The sequence below is a fragment of the Podarcis bocagei genome (assembly GCF_964188305.1).
Source record: "Podarcis bocagei genome assembly, chromosome: 8".
NCBI classification, from domain to species: Eukaryota; Metazoa; Chordata; class Lepidosauria; order Squamata; family Lacertidae; genus Podarcis; species Podarcis bocagei.
In genome coordinates this window covers 25855994-25872814 of record NC_138133.1, presented here as the reverse complement: position 1 = coordinate 25872814, position 16821 = coordinate 25855994, and the positions used below count along the sequence as shown (strand labels likewise).

The following is a 16821-nucleotide window of genomic DNA, read 5'->3' as shown; positions in this document are numbered from 1 at the left end:
CCAGAGCAGCTCACTGAAATGCCGTTTACCTTCCTACCAGAGCGGTAACTATTTATCTACTTGCACTTGATGTGCTTTCGAACTGCTAGGTGGGCAGGAGCTGGGACTGAACAATGGGCGCTCACCCCATCACAGGGATTTGAACTGCCGACCTTCCAATCAACAAGCCCAAGGCTCTGTGGTTTAGACCACAGCGCCACCCGCATCCCTAACAATAAAACAAATTGATGTGCAATTCAGATTTTCTCCCTCTACTTTTTGTAAGAGCAAAGCATTTGGGACTAACCTAAGTCTTTCCCCCTCCCTGCATTCCAGCTTTGGGTTGTGTGTCATTATCTAAGAGCGGTAGACTCGTAATCTGGTGAACCGGGTTCGATTCCCCGCTCCTCCACATGCAGCTGCTGGGTGACCTTGGGCTAGTCACACTTCTCTGAAGTCTCTCAGCCCCACTCACCTCACAGAGTGTTTGTTGTGGGGGAGGAAGGGAAAGGAGAATGTTAGCCGCTTTGAGACTCCTTCGGGTAGTGATAAAGTGGGATATCAAATCCAAATCCAAACTCTTCTGTTCATCCTTGTGTTTTGTCTCCCAAAGGCTGACTGGCTATGGGATACACCACTGCTTTGCAAAGAGTATGATGGGTCACGAAGATAAGATGTCACTCACCAACAATTTCTATGCGGACTACTATACCATGGCAGGGATAACGCTGGCATCCTGCCTAGCCATGTGCCCTGTTGTCGGATTCCTTGGGCGAAGAGGGGGATTGCTGCTCTTCATGATCCTCACTGCTCTGGCTTCACTTTTACAACTAGGTCTTCTCAACTGTGAGTGCAGGCATCCAATTACCACATCCCTTCTGTGTGCCTTGGGTTTGCTTTGCAAAGCACTGTGTTTCTGATTTGTACAAGGTTTCAAGCCTGCTGCTATTCTCAGTTGTAGGTGGGGAATTCACTTGTAGGGAAGTATTAAACCCCCCCCCCCAAAAAAAAAAACTAGCTGTGCCAATCTGATTTGGAGAGAGTGAAGTCCTAAACTGGGAACAATGAAAACAAAAATACATGTTGGCCCTTTGTTCCTTTCCCCCCTTAGGGTGGGGTTGTCCACATTCCAGCTTTTTCATTGCAGCTGATTGTCCTCCTCTCCACTTTAATTTTTTAGCACTGATTTGCCATGTGATTCTCACCTATTTCATGGAGTGAAAATAGTTCCCTGGAACTCTGAGCATCCAGTATTGCTGAAGAAACTGTCAGTGTGATGAAAACGTGTCATGCAGTAACTGGCACTAGAAAATCCAGCACCTTGGGGTGCAGATAATGTATTGACTCATCCTTCTTACAATAAAACTAATGGCTATAGCAAGGGTCTTTACATTGTTCCATTATCTTTGCTTGCTTCCTATGCCTATGCAAATACATTCATATTGACAAAGCTCAGAGTTCATCAGGTTTGTTTGAGTGGTTTCTTTTTTAAAGCAAATTACTATCTGGCAATCCAATAAATTATTGGTATCGATTAACTTAAGCGCAAGCATCCTAAACCTTTTCTCCTTTGATTCAAAGCCATCGCTCTCTACATTTGAACTGCACACTTTGACTCTATTCACATATCACATTAAAGCCATAGTTAATGTTTAAAGGTAAAGGGGACCCCTAACCATTAGGTCCAGTCGTGGCCGACTCTGGGGTTGTGGCGCTCATCTCACTTTATTGGCCGATGGAGCCGGTGTACAGCTTCTGGGTCATGTAGCCAGCATGACTAAGCCGCTTCTGGCGAACCAGAGCAGTGCACAGAAACACCGTTTACCTTCCCGCCAGAGCAGTACCTATTTATCCACTTGCACTTTGATGTCCTTTCGAACTGCTAGGTTGGCAGGAGCTGGGACTGAACAAAGGGAGCTCACCCCATCACTGGGATTCAAACCACCGACCTTCTGATTTAACCCACAGCACCACCCGCGTCCAGTTAATGTTTACAATGGTTTAATACAAATGAATGCCATACTAGTGCACAGTGCATAGAAGTCCCCACTTGGCTGCACTCTTGCTCCTCAGCATGTTGGAACCAACAAACAAGAAGCCTTGGTTTGCCATGTGATCTGAAATAGTGCTCTTGCCTGTACTTGACTTTCCACTCATTGTTTCTTTAGGGGGAATGAACTGCAAGCCTGAATTTGAATGTTTTGTTGCTTCTGGTGCAGGGAGCAGCAGAGTGAGGACTTTGGAGCAGCATGCGCCAGCACCTGCTCATTCACATTCAAACATAGTCATAAGAAGCTGGGGTAGCGGTTGAGACTCTTAATCTAAGGGTGATAAGTTCAAGCCCCAGGTTGGGCAAAAGCTTCTTGCATTCTGTGATTCTATGGAACGTGTATTGTGGTTGAACATGAACCACAAAATTAACCTTTGTTTCTACAAAGGTCTGCACACTCTAGACTGGGCAGAGTCAGTGTAGGAAAGGAGTTCAATTCTTTAAACTTAAACGTTTTAAGGGTTGCACAGAGAAGAGAAGGTCGGCTGGTGTGCCTTTTTTCCAGCACTGCAAGTAGAGCTCACCCAAGTCCTGAGGTTTCTGCTGCTGCAGGAGAAGGTTGCATCAACCAGCTATAGGAAGGGAGAACACCCCTGGGCCATTTGAACGCCACCCATAAGGATTGGATGCAGAGGCAATTTCTCTTCCCAGAGTACAAAAAGCACCACTGGGAGCAAACTACTACCAGACTACTTGGACTATGTTCCCTACTTTTAGCCTAGCACTCTCTCCCTTTCAGATGCTAAAAGTGCATCAACTGTGCCTTATGGAAGTTCCCTTTAGCGCCTGTTCAAGAGAAATCTGATCGCATGATACTTGTGGATGAGGCAGGTCTTCCCAAATGACTGCATGTCTCATGGAGCTTCCTATAGTGTGTCAATTGCATTTTCTTAAACACAGCTCTTTACGTGATTAGCTTATACAGTACACATACAGGCTAAAAGACATCTACTATAAAGCAGCGATGGGGAACCTGTGGCCCTCCATATGTTGTTGGACTCTGCTCCCAGCATCCTCTCTGGCACGGCCAATGGTCAGAGATCATCGTTCAGCAACACCTGGAGCCCCAGAGATTCCCCATCCCTGCTTCCAAGTCTTATATCTGCTCATTGTGTATATTAACAGTTCGTATGGGAATCGCTCAAACATGCAAAAATTGCAGGGAAAGGCATGGAGAGGAGGATCCCAGTTTATGATCATCGCAAAGTTTCGAATCCTGCCGTCAAAGTGGGAAGCTTTGGAATTCTGTCAAGTAAAAGTTTTCAGAGTTCCTGGGTGCCAGGCTTATGCAAAAATTAAAGTTCCATTCATTGTTCATATTGGACGTCCGCGCGCGCTAAAATAGCTGATGAATAGTGTTTTGATCTGTTCACTCATTGTTGAGCTTTGGCACAGACAGCTGGGGGGGGGGGGAGATTCGGGATTTTGCTTTCTAAGGAACCCCCTCTGAGAATTACAGCTAATTTTGACTCTTTTTAAAATTCTCCCTTCATTATCAACATAAAGGCCTTTGTTTGGTTTCTGCACTAATTTCAGGCCTAGAAAGCTTCAATAGCGTTCCTTCCATTGTTGTTATCTCTCATTAGAATTCAATCTTTCCATTGGGAATTGGACAGAAAATTGCATGTCCTGTCATGTTGGGTGGGGAAAGGGGCTATTTTATGGTGTGATTTGCTTTTTACTTTTTAAATAACTGGCATTTAATTGTCATGTTTTTCTATGCATATTCTTGATGGTCCGTTTTCTTTTTCTCTCTCCTATTTTAATACATTTGTGCTTCTGAATCCAGTGATAGGAAAATACAGTCAACTTCCAGACTCAGGTATAGTTTTCAAGTCCATTTTCGAATGTGATTTATTTTTGTTGAGCCACGATATTCTGACATTACTTCCCTCCCAACCACAGTGCACCTGCACCTCAGCCTCACACACTTCTTTCCTCCCCACCCCAGCTGAATGTCTGAAGCAAGCAATCCCACATTTAGAGAAATGGAGGCAACTCACTAGCACTGACAATCGAAACTGTTAGGAAATAATGTAAAATTCATTCATTGAAAAATAGTATGTTTTGAGGTTACAGAAGAAAATGGAAAAGAAATGTGTCTTGGATGTTTTTTTAAATCTGTGATAGCAGATTTGCACACATAGCCAGTCGTTCCTGCAGATATTATGTAATGAACATGGTTGTATGAACCAGCCTTCAACATGCTTCTGTACTGTATAGGCCTGTAGTATTCTTACACGGGTCTTAAGTGGTGGATAGGAATGAATCAGTCTATTTCCAGTCTGTGTTCACCCATAAGTCCATTTTACATTAATTTGCAAAAAGCAAAAAGACAAAAACCTGTTAAAAATTGCCCTAAAATTACATTCATATTTAAATATTTAGTTTTAGGCATGTTTTCTCTCAAAATATGCATGTCTAAACCATTTAGATACATTTTATAAGTTGAGAACTGCATTGGAACATTGGGAAAGTCTGGTGCATAGCCAAGTTCTGAGCCACACATTAGACAGGTTGATGCATCTGTAATTGTGGCTGTGCTTCAGTTGGCTAAGGAAAATTGAATATAATATAAACAAAGCTACACCGAGGAAAACATTTCTCCTGCTGCTCTCCATCCCTGGGGAGGGCTAGGTCATCCAGCGGGAGGCAGGTTTTGCCTTCCCTTCAACAGTGTCCAAAAGCATGGCACTTTACCCTTCTCAATAGGAATGAATGGCTACAGTTTACTTATGTGAAATGGTGAAAAGGTTCACATAGGGAACCACTAGTATAATAGTTGAACCTGTTCTCTGCATTACTGTCTCCTGCATTGTTTTTCTGTGCTGCTGTTTCGTTTTGCCATTGGTTAGTATTGTGTTTTTATACAGTGATTTTGTTGGAATTTGCATGGGTCGCCTCCAGTGCTTGTCCTACTCAGAACAGACTTATGGAAACTAATAAAACTAAGTCATATTCCTTAACTTCAGTAAGCTTGCTTTGAGCAGGACTAGCATTGCTAGAACCGTATCTGTCTTAAACTGACATACTTTTGTAAACTGCCCTGAGACCAGCCAGTGATGGGAGCCTATAACCAAAACTAATACTGTAACTAAATGGCTGGTTTTATTTGGACATAATAATAGTGTTTGGTGGAGGGGAGTGGCTTTAAAAGGCTACTACCTATTGATCATGAATGGGATGGAGATTAAGCTTTTTTTTTTTTTTTGCATGTGTCTCGTAGGTATGAGCGACACTGTAAAGGACAAATTCTCTACAGCGTTTTCCATCGTCGGTATGTTTTCATCACACGCAGTAGGAAGTCTCAGCGTTTTCTTCTGTGCAGAAATCACACCAACAGTTATAAGGTATGGCCATGAAAAGCTCACTCAGGCTTGAGGAGACGTTCTGAGATCTCTTGTTTTTGCACAAGGCAGTCCACTGGTACCTTTTTTGGGTAGTTTTTGGGGGTGGACACTTTGGAACCAGCTCCATTAAATGATTCACTAACCCCCCCCCCAATTAGCAGTAAATGGTAGCTTTTGCAGGGAAGGTTCCATCAGTACTGCCGCATGGGACAAAAAGAGCTTTAAAGAAAAATATTTCAGGATGCACAGCTGAGTGGGAAATATTTGGGCCAGTTGCTACCCTCCTATCCCAGGGTTGATATGAGGATGCAAAGGCAAATGGGACTTTGTGCCCTGAGCTCTTTGGATGCATGTTGGGATTCTGTTTTAAAATAATAAGAAATAAAATAAAGGTGGGTTTGTATATTTTTGGCTAGATCACTAGTAAAGCAAGCCACTTATGGAATCATAGAATTGTAGAGTTGGAAGGCAGCTTCCTGCAGCCAATCAAAAGCCACACTTTGGTTTCCAAACATTTTGGAAGTCGAATGGATTTCTAGAATGGATTCCGTTTGACTTCCAAGGTACGACTGTACAGGGGCAGTAATAATAGTACTGTTCAGCCTGCTAAGATTGTTGCAAGGATTGTCGAGATTGTGAACTTCTCTGAATATGAGAAAAAAGCACTACATCAGTAAAAACATAAATTAATTCACTTGCATTTGTTTCATTTTTGTTGCTTGCCACCTTGAGCTCTAAATAAGAAAAGGGTGGTATATTAATAAATAAGTAGCATTCTTTCTCTGTATTAAATTAAGTTGTTCTTACTGATGTTAATAGGAAACACATTATTGACCTTTAGGTTAATTTTGTGCATCAACTCAGTTGGGTTTTTAAGAGTGTCGTAGCTCAAGATGAAATTAATAGAAATCTTACCAGCACACACAGTCTTTTCAAATAAAGCAAGAACAAAAAGAAAAATGTAGAGGACGGAGGTCAGTCAATAGCATTTATTAGAACTTCTACTTCCGTTGTCACAAGCAAAAGTCTGGTTCTGGACAGCTCCAAATTCAAGCACCCAGAGTGTTTTTTGTCTCCCCAAAGCTACAACACGGTGAGAGCTGCAGAATGGAGGCTCCTTGATATAACAGCATTTAGTATGCTGATGCCTTAGTTTTGGTTGGTTCCTCTGGTCCCATGCTGCCAAGTACTCAGTGGCGTAGCGTGGGTTGTCAGCACCCGGGGCAAGGCAAGTAATTTGCGCCCCCTAACCCGTGGATTTGCGCCCCCTAACCCTAACCCCCAGATGTTGCGCCCGGTGCGGCCGGCCCCCCCTGCACCCCCCACGCTACGCCACTGCAAGTACTTTAGGCATCATTGAAGACGTCTAATTCTTTATGCCAAGGAGTTCATTTGTAAAGCTTCTTTCGGGCACTTAACAAAATGAAACTCCTAACCCTGCCACAGTAAACTTGTTGACGAAACAGCTGTGTGTGTTCTTGCTGCAACAAAATGGAACAAGAGAGGGTTTTTTTATAGAACAGGTTACTGTATTTTTCGTTCTATAAGATGCACCAGACCACAAGACGCACCTAGTTTTTGGAGGAGGAAAACAAGAAAAAAAATATGCTGAATCTCAGAAGCCAGAACAGCAAGAGGGATTGCTGCACAGTGAAAGCAGCAATCCCTCTTGCTGTTCTGGCTTCTGTGATAGCCGCTCGGCCTGCATTCACTCCATAAGACGCACACACATTTCCCCTTACTTTTTAGGAGGGAAAAAGTGAGTCTTATAGAGCAAAAAATACGGTAATTTTGGGAAGAGTGAACAAAGAGTAGCAGGGATGCAAGTTGGCAAAATGGTGCCAGTATTTTGGCTACCTAAGCAGTGTCACTCACAGCCTGAGCATTTGAAATAGAGATAAGGATGTGAATGAGCCAAGGCAGTTAGCAGGAGCTTGGGGGTGTGCCCTAAAATGCTCCCCCCCCCCCTTTGTAAGTAAAGAAGAGGAGTTTTCTCAGGAATCCAGTCCTGGGAAGCAGGTGCAGCCCATGTACAGATGTGTACTATGCCATTGTACATCACTTCTGGTGGCTGGCCAAGGGAGTGGGAGGCATACGCAGCCTTCATCCACCGCAGCCAGATGGTGAATGAGAAGATGGAAGAGTCCTGCTCTGTTCAGCGCTGGCACAACCTGCTATATTTATGCAAAGGCCTCCAGTCATCTGCATCAAACAGTGACATAATTTATTTACATTGGCAGCTCATTCTGGGGGCCGCTATTTGGACTCACTGCAGGGACCGAGTGCTTGCGATGAAGGCTTTGCTAAGCGCAAGTCCTTCGTACTAGCAGTAGCACAGTGCTTACATCTGTGTATGCCAGTGGAACGGCAGCTCCCTGAATCTGCATTGGATAGCCATTCATAGCTGGACTCTCCTAACTGGGACCGGGACAGACAAGAACAGGGTAGTGTAAAATAAGTCTGGATGCAGTTTTTATATCCGTAGGGATTTCCAAAGCGTGCCGGACTAAGCAGTCTTATGGCTCTGTCAGACGTCTGAGCCCACAGCAAAAAATAAAATAAAAAATGAAGTAGGCTTGAAATCCTCTTCTTGCAGAAAAGAAGGGTGGGTATAATGTTTGTGGGTCTGATTTCTGAGCACTGAAGTTTCTCTTGGCAGGATTGGCCGGTGGGGGGGGGGGCAGTGCCATGCCTCCACTCTCCCAACAATGGTGCTGCTGCCATCTGCGGTAACAGGAGGTGGTGGCATAGATAATGGTGAGGTTGGGCCTGCTTGGGTGTGCCAGCAGGAGCGTTGGGTTGGCTTTGCATAGCCCTGCCTTACCATCACCCTGCAACGCCCCTGCACTATCCTGGTAAGCAGCCGCCGCTCCTGATTGGATGGTATTTCATTGTTAGGTCTTCAGTTTTTAGTTGATTAATCGGAGGAATCAGCTGGAAAAAAAATAACAGCATTTAGAGAGAACCTGTTAACATATTCAGAGCTTTTGACAAAGTTTATCTTTTAATCTATACAACTGTACTGCAAGGTCAAGATGAGCATAATAATAATAATAATAATAATAATAATAATAATAATAATAATAATAATTTATACCCCACCCATCCGGCTGGGTTTCCCCAGCCACTCTGGGCGACTCTCAACAGAATACTAAAAACAAAATAAAACATCAAACATTAAAAACGTCCCTAAACAGGGCTGCCTTCAGATGTCTTCTAAAATCAGACAGTTGTTTACTTCCTCAACATCTGATGGGAGGACGTTCCACAGGCCAAGCGCCACTACTGAGAAGGCCCTCTGCCTGGTTCCCTGTAACCTCACATCTCGCAGTGAGGGAACTGCCAGAAGGCCCTCAGAACTGGACCTGTGTCCGGGCTGAACAATGGGGGTGGAGACACCCTTTCAGGTATACTGGACCAAGGCAGTTTGTCCCCATATTGCCTATGGCCAGTGTTGCACCTGAGACAGTGGTTTCCCTGATGCCGTCTAACGAATTTCTGACAGAGAAGTGATTCATACTGGGCACTTTTTGTAGATAAGATGCAGCACTTTACCAGCTCTTGGATTAATTAATTTTAAGCACTATATTCTTTTTAAAATGTGAAGCTACCCAAGCCAAGGGTGGCAGGCCCTTGTAGAAGTGGCATTCCTCCCTCTCACGCATGGAATGGAATGGAATCCAGGATAGGGACTGCTGTGACAGGAATTTGTATCATCTGAAAACAAAGTATGATTTCTTCATCTGTAAATGTGTGCAGATTTCATTAATCAACTAAAATTCATCCAGTTGGTCAGCTGAGAATTCTTTAATCTGATGGCACCCTGTTGGCTGACTGAATGACTAACTGACGGGAAGAGAAATATTCAGAATTTTAGAGAGGGAGAATGATAAAGAGCCATAACTATAAAATGTCTTTTTCAATCACTGTGGTTCCTCATTATTTTTAAGTGGCTCTGTATAAATCTGAGGAAAGCCTGCTCCCTAGTGATGACAAAAGAGAATTTCACAAGTTAAGTTTCTTAGCAATCTGGAGATCGAAAGTAGAATCTCACTCATGAAAGCAACAGATGGGCAATTATGAGTGGTTGCCCTTTGTATATTATATCCTAGCATAAGTTTCCTCCTTTTCCATCATTGATGTTATTGAGCGGTGTTTGGTGAATTGCTGCAAATTTAAACTAGGCAACATATCCACACTAGTTTCACAATTATAAGACTTCGTTGTTTCTTCTTCTTTTTTAAACGGTCAGGATTGGGTTGTGTGGGGTAATTTTTACTCAAAGTATACAGGATTTGGATTTTCAAGGGCATGAAAATCGATCCTTCTGGATTTTTTCCCCCCAACTGGGTGTGAAGGGTAGTAAATATCTGGGGCCATTGAAATGGCCAGGTAAAATCTGAGTGAGATGATGAGGTATAATTGACATTATATTAACTTTGGCAGAACTCTTAGTTTTTCCTTCAAAAGTGCAGATAACTTTGAGGAGTACCAATCGAAGTCTAACCCATTTTCATTCTTAGGTGCCTCTTACTTTTATAGCCCTTGCCACCCCTAGGAGCAGGGCCGTCTTACCCATAGGCACTAGGGATGCAGGGCACCTGGGCACCAGGCTATCAGGGATGCCAGGCCAAGAGTCCGGGGCCCAAGAGTTGAGTCCAGGGGAAAAGCCCACCCGTCAGTCAGAGCGCCATGGCAGGCTCTTTTGCGCCGCTAGTTTGGGGGCAAGCCAACGAGACATTGAGGTGGCCGGCCGGCCGGCTCCGCCCTCCTGTGCGGCTGGGACTGGGCAACCTGGGGGGGGGCACCAGGCGGATCTTTGCACCCCAGCGCCGCATATGCTTAAGACAGCCCTGCCTAGAAGGAGGAGGAGACTAGCTGCTTAGTCCAAAATCTGAGCTATGTCCCATCATGTGCTCCCCCTGCCCCCCCTACTAAATACATTCACAGTAATAATTATATTAGGAATTGAAGGTGAAGAATGTTAAGGTTGGATGGCTGGGGAGCCTCCTTATTCCAAGAGGAAACTTAAATTATTATTATTATTATTATTATTATTATTATTATTATTACCCCGCCCATCTGGCTGGGTTTCCCCGGCCACTCTGTGGCTTCCAACAGAATATTAAAATACAATAATCTATTAATCATTAAAAGCTTCCCTAAACAGGGCTGCCTTCAGATGTCTGAATCATTTGGGGCCACTAATTGCCATTTTTGGACACAGTTTAAGCTTGCTTAAGTTGCCAGTGGGATTGCCCTTTCTCTATTGAAAGGATGGAGGAAAGAACTACTTTACGATGCTCCAGAAGAGAGAGCATGATTTTGGAGTTCCATTCCTCTGGAACTTGCTAGCACAGTAGAGTCGGACCTTTCTGCTTTTTGAGGTGCATTTAAAGACCTTTCAGAAGTATACACTATGAAACATGTAGAACTGTTGCTGTTGGTGTTTTAATTGCGATGTTTTAATTGTTGCAAACTGCTTTGGGTTTCCTTATTAAAAAGAATCGTTTTGAGGGTGACTCCACCGAACGGGGAAGTGCACATACAATTCTGATCCGTTTATGATGCCGTAATATTGCAAACTAGTGAATCTGTAACCAAACTGATTTTTGTTACCCAAATATATATATATATATATCTCTATCTGCATGCTCATTTCCACAGGGGTGGTGGGCTTGGCCTCGTCCAGGCCAGCGCAGGCTTTGGCATGCTCACGGCGCCCATCATGGAGCTCCACAACCAGAAAGGCTACTTCCTCCACCATGTCATCTTCGCCTGCTGCACCCTCATCTGCATAATCTGCATCCTCCTCCTGCCCGAGAGCAAAAACCAGAACCTGCCGGAGAACATTCCAGACGGCGAGCATTACACCCGCCAGCCCCTCCTGCCGCACAAGAAGGGGGAGCAGCCTCTGCTTCTGACAAACTCCGAACTCAAGGATTACTCCGGCCTCCATGATTCGGCCGCCGTGAACGATGGAGTGACCGAGAGCGTCACGGCCAACGGGATGAAGGCGATGTAGCTGGCCGGCTGGAGGAGAAGGCACTTTTGGTGTGGCAGTGCTTTCCGCAAGAGGTTTACAGACCAGTGAAATTAAAGGGACAGATAAATGGGGAAATTGGACTCTGCTGCTAAAGCCACTTCTCGTAGGAATCTTTTGACTGGGGTGCAAATTGCTTTGGAACTAGTAATGGGAGGGGAATGCATCCTCAAAGCAACTGGCTGGAGACAAAACTGCCTGTCGGAACTTTTCTTTTCTTCCTGCCATGAAATGTTTCTATTTATTTTAATGATTCTCCCCGCCATGAAGCACTTTATTCCCTTTTCTCCTTTGTTGACCACAAACATGAAGCCGCATTGTTCTCCGTAAGAGCAGACATTCCAAGATAGAAATCATGAGATTCGTTTTGCTTTTTATTGTCTCTTTGTGCTTTTGTTGGAGGAATGAAGCATCTCCTTGCTGCGACAAAGAATTCTTTGACTACTGACGTTTTAGGTTCAACCAATTTTCTTTGTCTCTCCAGATAATCCAGTCCTCCCTACCACCACCCCGTCTTGCAGTTTACCTACTGTATAAGTGTGCATACAAAGCTCTCACTTAAAATTCCAACTCCGTTCTAGGCAGCAGAAATAGAGTTTGGTTAGTGAGCTGTAGTCTGTTTTTTAAAAAAGCTGTTTTCTAAACTTGAAAAGTTGCAGTTTCAAGCCTAAAAGAAACCACTGCACAAGCAAACTACGGTTTTTCCAATGGAGATCAGGCATGTGGATTTAAAAGAGGAACGTGTCTCTTTATAAGGAATTCTTACAAGTGTTTATTAATAATGATGATGATAACAACAACAACAATAAGCAATTTCAAAATTCGGTACTCAGTGGTAAACAAGGCTTTACCTAAAGTGGTTCTGACCTAGCAAAGGTTCTAGGGACTATAAGGTAGTGCTTTTTCTATGAGAATATTTGCAATTTGGGAAGGGAAAAAGATGGCCAGAAGGGTTTAAGACTTGAACATGCTTGGTCCAGAAGTGGCTAGACTGGAAAGTTCTGTCTATCCCAACACTGGCTCAGCTGTGAGCCTTCCCTGTCCCCCGAAGACTGATTTTAACGGACTAACATGAGCGATAAGCTGTAAATGAAATGATATGATAAATTAATGCTTCAGATTAGGGGAAGAGGAGATGGGGAGATGGGAATAATAAACCAAACAGGCTCTTTGGATGTTTAATGGAGACCAGAGTGGTTTCCTTATGAGATTTGTAATAGTGTTTTTCCAAGAATAGGTTTGCATATTATCAGCTGGCTGCCATTTTCCAATGTGAAAGCTTATGGGAAATAGCCACTTGAAGTGCACCAAAATAAAAATCCCAAGTGCTCTTGTAGGATTTCTCCTCCCCTCCCCCCCCAATGAACAAATGCATTGGCCCCCATATGGTTCACTTGGCTGAAAACAGACGTCCCCTGATCCTAAATGTATTTAGACACTGAAATTCAACAGAGGTTGCTCCTGCTTAAAATGGGTTTAGGATCAGGATGTCAACGAAGCAAAAAAAAAAAAAAGAGCAACCCACCAACAGCCCTCTTCCTTCCTCTTCCACCAAAAGCTAGCAACGATTTAAATGTTCCTAACACAAACAGATGTTGGCTGCTCAAGCCGTGTTTGTTGCGCAAGAGCCTTGCAGAGCCAGCTTTGTGCAAGGATGTTCTGGAGTTGCAGCTACTTTGCTTATAGTTAACTATCCCCTTCCCTCCCCTTCCACTCAGACCATGCATTTGTGATTGCCCAGTGGTACAGCCATTTAAATGAGTGCAGCAGCCAGATGTGTGGTGATGTGTAGATCCATCCAGTTGACTGTCACTTTGTTTGATGTACACCTTGCATTTGTGGGTGAAGGAAAGGGACTCTTTTCCCCCTCGTGTGCTTTCCTCCCTGCCGCGACCCTTCTTTGCTCTATATATTGTCTGTTTACTTGCTTGTGTTTCTTCTTCCTTCCTCTGCTGTCAGGCTGCCTTTTGCGTTCCTGCGACCAAGCCCACAAAGCGGCTTGTCGTGCAGCAAGTTGTGCAGCGTCTCAGTGCTGGCTTTTTGCTAGGAGGGCAAAATTGGCCTGATCTTAGAGGCAAGAATGTATGTACTTGAGAAGAAAAAAATGACGTTGTTGTAAAGCTGGTAACTTTCACACAGAGGATGAGACACTCGGGGAAATCTTTCTCAAGCCCCGTTGAGGGAAAGACAACAACACTGAATAGTTCAGTGGTTTATATATATGTGTGTGTATAATTTTCCCCCAGAAGTGCCACTACTGCATTCACCCGAGTGGGACTTGAAAAAGTGCGAGCCCCATCTTTCTTACACTCTCTAATAAACTGTCTGGCTTCAACCACAAAAAGGCCACTTCTTCCTCTCCATTCTTCTTTTATGTCAGGACTATTACAAACTCGCAGTGAAAAAATAAGGCCTCTTTGAATTGTGCAGTATTCATGTGCCAAATTTGTGTAACGCCTTTTATATAATGCTTGTTAGCAAGCAACCTATCAGGAACATCCTAGCATTTCAGTAAAATCTATGAAGTATAAAAATTTTTCGTTGTTTTTAAACTAGAGTGGGGCCCTGAAAAGCATTTGAGAGAGAGGCAGAGAGAGGATTTGGTTATGGACGTGCAAAAGTCCCAGGCCAACACACAGCACTTTTGCAATCCTTGTGGTACAAAACAGATTTTTAATTCCCCGTCTCTGTGCATATAGTCTTAGAATAGTGTAACAAATCATGTGGACCACATGCCAGCCTGTGGAGTTCATTGCATTTTAACGCCATTAAAGTCTTTGTTGTGCTCATTTCTTTCGCCTGCTGCGCTTTCTACTTTCCTGTTCTGATGTGATGCTCCTTAACTTTACAAACAAGCAAAAGCAAGAGAGAGGGACTTTCTCAACATATTTAATGGACTGTGTAAGGTAATGGGAGCACTTGGTGATTTAAAATATATATATATATATATATATAAATTAATCTTTCAATTTTTCTCCCCTTTTATTTATATCGTTGGGAATCTTACTTTGTGAGTCAGTACTTCACATTTTGTTTCCACCTTATTTTACAGTTGTCCCTTGGTCCAGAAGCAAATGTTCATTTCCCTTCACAATAGTATTTTCGCTGAAGATACTTTAAACATTATTTTGATAGCGTCCAGTACCTCACGGTGCTTAACAGATTCAAATCAGCTTTTGACGAAGGGACAAGATTGGCACTAACTTACCACCCGAGCAAAGAGCACTGCTGAATTCACTGCACTACGGTCCTGTATAACTTGTGAAAAGTACTTCTCCACTGTGCTCTGTTCTGGAAGTCTCAGGCAACCCAGGTTTCTGGAAGCCCCGATGATATCTCCATAGCATGTAGCTGTACACAACTCACCACCTAAACCGGTTGCAAGTTGTTACAGCCTTACAGTAATGTGATGTTGACATCTCCGTAGGAACCAGGGGTTCTGGACTGCCCCGTTGTTAGCTCCTCATTCGCAAATCCTTTGTGTCCTTAAGACAGGCCTGTCGGCTGCATATCAAAGCTTGTCAGCCATTTGAGTTGGCTTTCTGTTTTCACACCTAGGCCACAGTCCTCATTGTGTGGGCCTATATATGCAACAAGCATGTACACACTGCCAGGGGGTTGGAAGTCTGACAAGCCCATCTTTGAGGAAACACTGGTTTCCATTTCACTTTTTAAGGCTCTGCAACAGTGTACAAGCGAGGCAGGCGATGTTTTGTGGAAGGTTGTCGGGGCACCATTGACCACAGTGTGCACATTGTTCTGTGAACCACTCTGAGACTTCCAGGTATAGGGCAGTATCTAAATTCAATAAATAATAGTAATAATAATTCAGCCTGCAACCAGTAAGTTTTTGCACTTACTGCAAACCTGTTTTGAGCAGAGATGAAAAGGAACGACTGTGTACATCACAAGCCTTGGCCGCGGAGGTTGGGGAATAAATAAATAAAGCAAGCAAGCATCCTCTGTTGCACCATCTTTATCTCTGCTTAAAAACAATCTTCTACCTCCAGGCTGGTCCTGGTCAGTTCTTCCTTAGCAGAAGAAAGGCTGTTCAAAGATCACCCTCATACGAGAGAAGGAACCAGATCATGCAACCATGCCTTCATTGGTAGCGTTTGCTGTTTGTTCCTTGTTCGGATAGTCCCCTTCAGAGTCAGTGAAGACTCCATTAAAAGTAATAATTTGACATTGGCCAGATATCTGGTGCCATGTTTTCCTCCCCTACTGGTAAACACAAGGGAAAAGGATGGGAAAAGGAAGACTGTAGCAGTCACTGCAGCCTCAGCCTGTAGCAGTTGTGGTTTTCAGTCACCTCTACTGACTTCTAGTCATGACTGAGGTGAAGGAGCTGAGTGTTTGAGGACATCTTGTGCTCAGGTCAGTTTCCACTATGCTACCACAAGCCATACTAAACGTGTCAGTGGGACTGTGCCAAAGGCTGATTCAGCCTATAGCAATGCAACTAAAAGACCAGCTTTGGCACACAGCTTTGGCTGAAGACCATGGTTGCTGCAGGATGATGACTGAAAGTTGTTGATTGCCAGGTGATTTTAGATGGACACAGTACTCTTCATAGAAACCCGTGGAGTGGAGGTCAAGAACCAAGGCAGCCAGTCATCCCAATTACAGAACCTCAAGTAGTTGCCAGGTCTGAAGATAACAGAAACCTCACCTTGAGTTCATCCTAATAGGGAAAGGACTAGTAATAAACTACAGTCATACCTTGGCTCTCGAACGCCTTAGTACACATACATTTTGGCTCCCCAATGCCGAAAACCCAGAAGTATCCCTGTTTTTGAATATTATTTGGAAGCCAAACGTCCGACACGGGAGTGCAGGAATAGGCTCCCGAAACGGATTAAGTTCGACAACCAAGGTACCACTGTATAGACTTCAGTCATTTCCCCATTTTTCTATGGGCCAAGATTGGTCAGTTTGTCTAGCTTTTTCATTTTTAAATTTAGCACTGAAATATTTCACTTAAAACCCATTTTTAATAACATTAATCAGGACTGATTTTTATTCATTTATTTATGTTTTCTGTATCCATTTCTGTTACCAAAACTCTATAAAGATGGGGTAGAATGCAGTTATACTGATGCATCCCCTATATGAGACGGGGATGTTTTGAGATACAGGCTGCTTGATTATTACTAATTGGAAGTATTTCATTTATGTTGCCAGTTCCGAAAGCCAAATAAAAGGGGGGGGGGGAGAATCACCAAACTCAGAAGTGCCATTATAATGAATTCTGAATGTGATGTCAAGTTGCATCTGTAGCTGGGACAGAAAGAAACCAGTTAAGCGTGGCAGATCTTCCACACTTAATTTCTTAAAAAATGTTATCGAAACCTCATTTTTAAATGTACTGTGTGAAAACATTTTCTTGAGAATGGAGT

General features: G+C 43.6%; 1 protein-coding gene across 3 annotated transcripts in view; it reads left to right on the top strand.

Annotated features, from left to right (window-relative positions):
* SLC22A23 (solute carrier family 22 member 23) overlaps positions 1 to 16821 on the top strand; it is a 107667-nt gene that overhangs the window by 79245 nt on the left and 11601 nt on the right. For 2 of the 3 annotated variants that reach the window (XM_081206355.1, XM_081206356.1), the window contains 4 exons: positions 593 to 825; positions 3819 to 3851; positions 5256 to 5379; positions 11047 to 14211. In XM_081206355.1, the coding sequence (XP_081062481.1) occupies positions 593 to 825; positions 3819 to 3851; positions 5256 to 5379; positions 11047 to 11404 (748 nt within the window). In that variant the 3' untranslated portion in view covers positions 11405 to 14211. Of the gene's footprint in view, positions 1 to 592; positions 826 to 3818; positions 3852 to 5255; positions 5380 to 11046; positions 14212 to 16821 lie in introns of those variants that run through there. The other variant, XM_081206357.1, reaches the window with a different exon arrangement.